Source organism: Mytilus californianus, unplaced genomic scaffold, assembly GCF_021869535.1.
Source record: "Mytilus californianus isolate M0D057914Y unplaced genomic scaffold, xbMytCali1.0.p SCAF_4, whole genome shotgun sequence".
Classification (NCBI taxonomy): Eukaryota; Metazoa; Mollusca; class Bivalvia; order Mytilida; family Mytilidae; genus Mytilus; species Mytilus californianus.
The window spans coordinates 102,775,944-102,783,408 of record NW_026262690.1 but is presented as its reverse complement, the minus strand read 5'-3'; the positions used below and the strand labels follow the sequence as shown (position 1 = coordinate 102,783,408).

Sequence of the window (7,465 nt, the reverse complement as noted above, 5' to 3'; positions counted from 1 at the left end):
GTTTGACTTTTGTATATTCTTCATATTTACCTGTATACACATTCATTGCTGAAACATTTGTAATAAGTATGAGAAATTGTATAGACATGTCCAAGACTGTATATAGCCCTCTAGATGTTGTTGATTTGTTGCTGTATCAGTAAGGTTTTCCCCACATTCCCTTAATTTACATCTACAACTGAGATTGGTGAAGCATCATGTTTTTAGTTCTTGGCCAGTCATGTAAAATAATGAATGGACCAAAAGTTTGATATCCTATTAGTTTATATTCAGGTTGGGAACATTTTCAATGGTATGAATGAACATTCTGTTTAATCCATGAGTGATATGCTAAGTCTATTTTTAGTATTTTAGCACACAAAGTAACATTCACCTGGACACATTTTACAAAGCTGATTGATATTTGCTGTGAGATAAGCATACAATCACCAAATATTAATTTTAAAGGCTTTGGTTTTAATTAGGTAGTCATTTAACCATTGACCATCTTCACTCAATATTGGATGATCTATTATGGATATATATCACTGAGTAAGAGTTCTGTCACAAGATTTTTTATATTTTAACAGTTGCTGGAAAGTCATTAACAATGAGCAAATAACCCTAATCAGGGCAAGATCAGCACTTCTCAAAATGACCTACATGAGTGGATATATCAATCTGCTTCATGTCTTTATGTGGAGCAGAATCTGCTTACCCTTCTGGAGCACCTGAGATCACCCCCATTTTTTGGTGGGGTTCGTGTTGCTCAGTCTTTAGTTTTCTATGTTGTGTTTTGTGTACTATTGTTTGTCTTTTTCTTTTTTAGCCATGGTGTTGTCAGTTTATTTTCGACTTGTGAGTTTGAATGTCCCTCTGGTAACTTTCGCCTCTCTTATACATTTGAAATCCTTACTACCTTGGTCTTACCCTTTTGATTTTATTTTGTTTGATTGCCATTTAACTCCCACACATAATCTCTGCACAACCTGTACATGATCATAATATAATTATCTTAAACTATGAAATATTCAATCACAAGAGTTTTAACTTTCCACTCTTTACACTACACTTCCACACAATCTTATCAAACAAAAGTTTTCCTATTTAATTAAATGGTCGTTTGAGAAATCTAATTGCAAATTTATTTGCTACAAATCATATAAAGCCTTTTTCTCAAACTAGAAAGGTAAATATGCTAGATATACTTACTGGAGGTGTAATGAGATGATTACAGCCATAAATTTTCTCCTTGACAACATTTATGTACATTTCGGCAATAAAGTTTATCGACAAATTGTAGGTATTCCTATGGGCACCAGTTGTTCCCCTTTAATAGCAGACTTGTTCCTGTACTGTTATGAATCACAGTTTAAGGCCAAACTCAGTAAAGGCCCATTTAAATTCTATTTAATTGATAAATTCAACAACACTTACCGTTATCTTGATGATATTTTTCGTTTAAATAATCAAGAATTCTCTTAATATACTGCTGAAATTTACCCACAGCAACTTACTTTAAATAAATCAAATATTAACAGCAATAAGTGTCCTTTCCTAGATTTAGATATTTCATTTTTTCACCAGAAACTCTACACAAAAATTTACGACAAAAGGGATGATATTTCTTTCCTATTGTTAATTTTCCTTTTTTGGATGGTGATGTTCCTCTGGCACTTTATATATCCCAACTTGTTTGTTATGCTCATGTCTGTGGTGACATTTTAGATTTCAATGAGCATAATCTATGTACTACTGGTAAATTTTGAAGTCGGGGATTTCGTTACCACAAATAACATAATACCTTTACTAAATTCTTCCATAGATACAAAGATTTGGTTTGCAAGTTTGGCTGTTCCTGTAAAAAACTTATTTCAGACAGAATAGCACATCCTAAATTTTACGGTGATGTTGTTTACTGAGCCCGGAAATTTATATACAATCCGGTAAACTTATCAATCCTTTAAATAAACTTATTCTAAAATGTTACCAATTCAACACTGTAATTAGATCTTTGAATACCGTAGAAAGGCTTGTATAGTCCGCGGTTTTATTCTCCAAAATTGGACCTTCCAGACGGGGTGCGGACTATAGAGTACAATAAGCAAGAAATAAGAGAAAATTTTCAATTTCGCGGTCGAGGTGGTTTGTTTACGTTCCGCCATCTTTGTTATTTCTATTGTAGAGGGCGCTCTTATCATTTTTCAAACTAATAATTTTAACTCATCCATATTAATAAGTTATTTCTATTCAATATCAAATTAATACTGATAAATATAAAAACTAAACCTTTCATTACAAATTTCTCGTTTCTTTTCAATGCATTGGTTGAAATAAACTGGTATCTGCTCGATTGAAACGATACAAACATAGTGAAAAAGACAACCGTAAACCAGCTTAGAATTTGTAAACTACAAAACGAAATCGGTTATTGTTCGTTCCGTTTTGGTGTTTCATACTGACTAATATGGTTTGTATTAGCTTAAGACCCTTCAAACATTAATGTGATAGATATATTAAAGACTGTTTTACAAAAGGATGGAACTGTTTTCCTTTCAAAGTCGTATTATAGTGATATCTGTTATGTACGGATTTCGACTCTCACCGGTTAATTTCTTCTTTTACACGTGCTTTTTAAACTTCCTGTTTAAACATACACAAGTTTTTAAATTGTTTTTTTAAGTGAATTAAACTTATTTTAACAATCATGAAGCGTTCTAGAATCATTAACAAGCAGTTTCAGCTTCTGTTTGATGATGGAAAACAGGTTTTTCCAAGAAAATACCGCAAACGACCGCACAGGATTTGAAATTACCGGAATTTCATTAGACCTTTTCTAACAGTTACAAAAAGTTTTTTTACCTAAAATTTCGTGGGGAGAAGGGGGTGCGGACTATGTACCACTGCGAACTATACAAGCCTTTCTACGGTATTGATTTTGTTATCAGTAAATTAAAATCATACTAATAGTTTTGTTATACACATATGCACTTTAACAGTGCTACAATCTGTTGATCCTTTATTTTGGCATTGCACAAGGTCATGTTTTTCTCTGACTGTTAATGACGTCTTTACACTAAATCCATTGGATGTTGGATGTGTACTGGTTGATATTTTAGTATTAGATACATGATTTTTTTTGTTCGTTGTTATTGGCTTTGAACTAGCTGTCAGTAATTGTGAGTACTCTGAGATCTGTACTTAGTGTCCTTTTTGTTGTTAGGGATGAGGGATGGATAAATACCCTGCTACATTTGTATGTCCGGTCTGTGTTTATGTTTGATGTTTTTGTATATTGGTATGGCGTTGGCATCGTCGTTGTTCCGGCGTTGTCCAAAGACACATTGGTTTTCGCACAATAACTTTAGTTTAAATGAATGGATCTCTATGAAATTTTACCATAAGGTTCAATACCATAAAAGGAAGGTTGGGATTGATTTTGGGGGTTATGGTACCAACAGTTAAGGAATTAGGGGCCAAAAATAAGCATTTTTGTAACTTCAAGACAATAACATGTGTGTTAGTGTATGGATCTCTCTCAAATTGTACCACAAGGTTCCATATCACAAAGGGAATGCTGGGATTGATTTTGGGGGTAATTGCCTCAAAATTTTAGGAATTAGGGGCCAAAAAAGGGGAAAAAAACAAGCATTTTTCTAGTTTCCAGACAATAACTTGTGTTCAAGTGTATGGATCTGCAAGGTACCATACCACAAAGGGAAGGCTGGGATGGATTTTGGGGGTAATTGCCTCAAAATTTTAGGAATTAGGGGCCAAAAAAGGGCAAAAAACAAGCATTTTTCTAGTTTCAGGACAATAACTTGTGTGTCAGTGTATGGATCTTTATGAAATTGTACCACAAGGTTCCATATCACAAAGGGAAAGCTGGGTTTGAGTTTGGGGGTAATTGCCCTAAACGTTAAGGAATTTGGGGCCAAAAAGGGGCCAAAAAACAAGCATTTTTTTAGTTTCCAGACAATAACTTGTGTTCAAGTGTATGGATCTCTCTGAAATTGTACTGCAAGGTACCATACCACAAAGGGAAGGCTGGGATTGAGTTTGGGGGTGATGAATCACAAGGGGGTTCAAAAAATTTGGGGGGGGGGGATTTTTTTTTCTATTTTAAGACTTTTATGATGTATTTAAATTGGTAATTATGGTTGCAAACTCCATTGGAAATTTGAATTGAGATTATGACCATATCATGAGGGAAAGAATTTTTTTTTGGAAAGGGGGGGGGGGGGAGGTGAAAAAAAAATTCAGGGGGGCAGGGGGGTAAAAAAGAAATTGTAGGGGCAATTTTTTTTTTTGGGGGGGGGGGGGGGGTCAATTTCGCAACAGCATAGTGTATTGCACAAAAGCAAAAAATTGAATATAAATTCAAATCATATAACCAATTCTAATTTCTTTGACTACAGTTATTCGGTGTCAGTAATCTATTATGTGTGAAATATTTAATTACAATCCAAATTCAGACCGGTATCAAGTGCAAATATTGTGTCCATTTTTGCCCCAACTGTTCAGGATTGGTCCTCTGCGGTCGTATCCAGCTGCGCTCAGCAAAGCATTTTATTCTTCTTTGTATTGATCTGATGAGTTTAGAATTTTTCAACTGATTTTTATAGTTTGTTCTTATTTTGTGCTGTTACACCACTGTCCCAGGTTAGGGGAGGGTTGAGCGCTCACAAATAATGTTTAACCCAGCCACATTCTTTATGTGCCTGTCACAAGTCAGGATCCCGTAATTCAGTGGTTGTCGTCGGTTGCTACATGTATATGTCATTAATATAATGACATAAATTTAATTTATGGTTTTGTTATAAATCAGGCATTCTGATATCTTGTATTGTTTGGCAATTTGTACGTAAAACAAAGCAAAATGAAACTTTATTCTAATTTTATTACAGGTTCAAAACTCAAATGGTATACATGTACATGTATAAAAATTCAAATCATTTCAGTCTAAATTTTATTTACAAGCTTTTCAAGAACTGGTAAAATTTCACTGACCAAAACCCTGTCCTTTTTCTTGTTTTCATAGCATCGTCTTGACACTTCATACATAGAATTTGCAAGGTCTATATCCCATGATCCTGCTTTTGTATCTAAATATTTAGAAATGTCAGTCTCGTCACAGTTCTCCTGAATATAACTTAACAGGTCACATTCTGATCGCTGTTCATCTAAGGGTGGAAGTCCTGTTAACAGTTCCAGTAATACAACTCCAAATGCAAAAGAGTCTAGCTTAGCAGAAATGTCAAACCGGGGGGCTTCAGGTGCCATGTAGGCTGAGGTACCGATTACAAGTTTAGTACTAACTGCCGTCGATAATCCAGACCCTGATGGTGCTAGCCTGACTGTAGCAAAATCTCCCACTTTAGGTGAAAAGTTCTCATCTAACAGTACATTTGCACTTTTAATATCCCTATGAACCAGCTTGTTTTTATTCAAATACACTATTCCTTCTGCTGTTCCATGACTAATCTTCACACGTTGTTGCCAAGAAAGAGGATCTGTATTGTTTAAGCAATATAACCGATCTTCTAGTGATCCATTAGGCATGTATTGATAGACGAGACATTTTTGATAACCATCAACTGAAAAACCCAAGAAAGGAACTATGTTCTCATGACGATATTCAGAAAGAGTTTCCAACTCTGTCTGAAACTGTTTGGTCATCATGGCTTGATATTGTGCATCAGGTTTAGCGTCTTCATCAAACTTCAACGCTTTTATCGCAACCTTGTACTCGTTTGCAGGAAGACCTAAATAGACTTTTCCAAACCCACCAGATCCAATTACTCTCCCACCTTCTTCTAGATTGCGGCCATCAAAGTCATTTGTTATAAGACACAATGCTTTATAAGAGAATTCCTGTGTTTTAGTTTGTGGCTGAATTACTGGTAAATTGTCTTTATTCTCTTTTGAATAACTATCAGTATTTGTATGTTTGATTGTTGAATTTAGAGCTAATCCAGCCATTGCATCGTTTGATGGATAGACATCATACGACTGAATTCGGTGATATAGTACATCATTTACAGAGCTTTGAGGTAGACTTTGTCCTGTTAACTCTGATATATCTTTATTAACAAGAAATTTCTTTTCATCTACACTGTCAATGTTTTGTGTTGGCGAGAATGACGGAGGATATGGTAGACTATCCGAATGAGATGACAATGATGTAGCACTTGTTTTCCTTTGCACAGGATCTTGACGCAAAATCTTCACGGACAAATAATCAGCAGCAGCATAAAGTTCTGCTTCAGTTAATGCCTTCAGTAAGTGTTTTACTCGCGAATTTTGTGTTCCCCAATCTTCAATAATGCATTTCGTTGAACTGCCATTATTTTTATTGCCCCTTTCTTCAAACAATTTTACTTGCATGGACGAATATCTTTCTTGGAAATTTGGAGAATCCACTTTTTTGGGGACGTGGACTATAAATTTTTTCCATAGCTGATCTGGATCCAAGAGCGAACTAAGATATCTTTGCGTTGAGAAAGGTAAATCCCTGATGTAAGTGTCATAATTTATCTCGACACGTCTGTTTATGGGCATTTTCTGTTTCAACAGCTTTTGTTCGCATCAGTCAACAACACGGAAGTACAAAAGGGATTTTCCAGAAGTACGTAACAGTATGATTTGCCCAATGAAATGGTGTCTAAATTTAGACAGATTTTCATAACATACGGAACCCATTCAGGTTATGATATGTTACAAATTCCGAATTAAACTAAAAGTTCTCCGAAAGCAATAATTTGTATAGTAAACAAATCCTTGCATAAACTAGTAAATAACAAATAAAAAAAAATCGTTCTAAAAATATAATAAAAAAGAACTAAAATAAATCTTCTCCAAAAATAAAAATCTAGAAGAAAGCAGTCAAATAAATCTGTACAATAAACTGACAACACACCAGAGACAATATATTACATACACTGTGCTGAGACTACTATAACACTGTGTGACAACCATATTCTTCTAAATAATTTTGAAAATAGAACGATATTATGTAAAATGCGAGTAAGTGACCATTTCCTGGAAATAGAGAAGTGTAAATTATAAAGAATTGTAAACACGATTGTAATATCAATGAGGTTGAAGATCATGTATCTTATGCAAGGATTTGTATAGTGAAACTATACAAATCCTTGTCTTAAGCAACATTTTTCTATATGATAATTTTTATCAAAAAAAATTATACATTTGTGTTATTTATTTTGTTGATATGCCACCAACCCCCCGGGATATAAATGTGCATTTGCGAATACATAAATGAACACTTGAAATGAAGTCCACTTGTCACACATATTCACCAGCTGAAACTACTATTACCTTAATAACATAGTCTCAGTCACAAGTTCAGTAGCACATATTACAATTAACTCCTCGTCCAATCCAAAACAAAGCCACTCGCACTAAATCTTATAGCATGTATGCCTTCCCATTGACAAGCTATTACTATGTAAACAGAGTTTTCAAA

The 7,465-nt window shown here is 34.5% G+C and overlaps 1 protein-coding gene across 1 annotated transcript; it reads right to left on the bottom strand.

Moving 5' to 3' along the window:
• Positions 1-4,865: 4,865 nt before the first annotated feature.
• On the bottom strand, positions 4,866-6,619 carry LOC127698956 (interleukin-1 receptor-associated kinase 4-like). The gene has a single exon (XM_052202736.1). The coding sequence runs from the start codon at positions 6,538-6,540 to the stop codon at positions 4,942-4,944; it is 1,599 nt and encodes a 532-aa protein (XP_052058696.1). The 5' UTR covers positions 6,541-6,619; the 3' UTR covers positions 4,866-4,941.
• Positions 6,620-7,465: the final 846 nt, after the last annotated feature.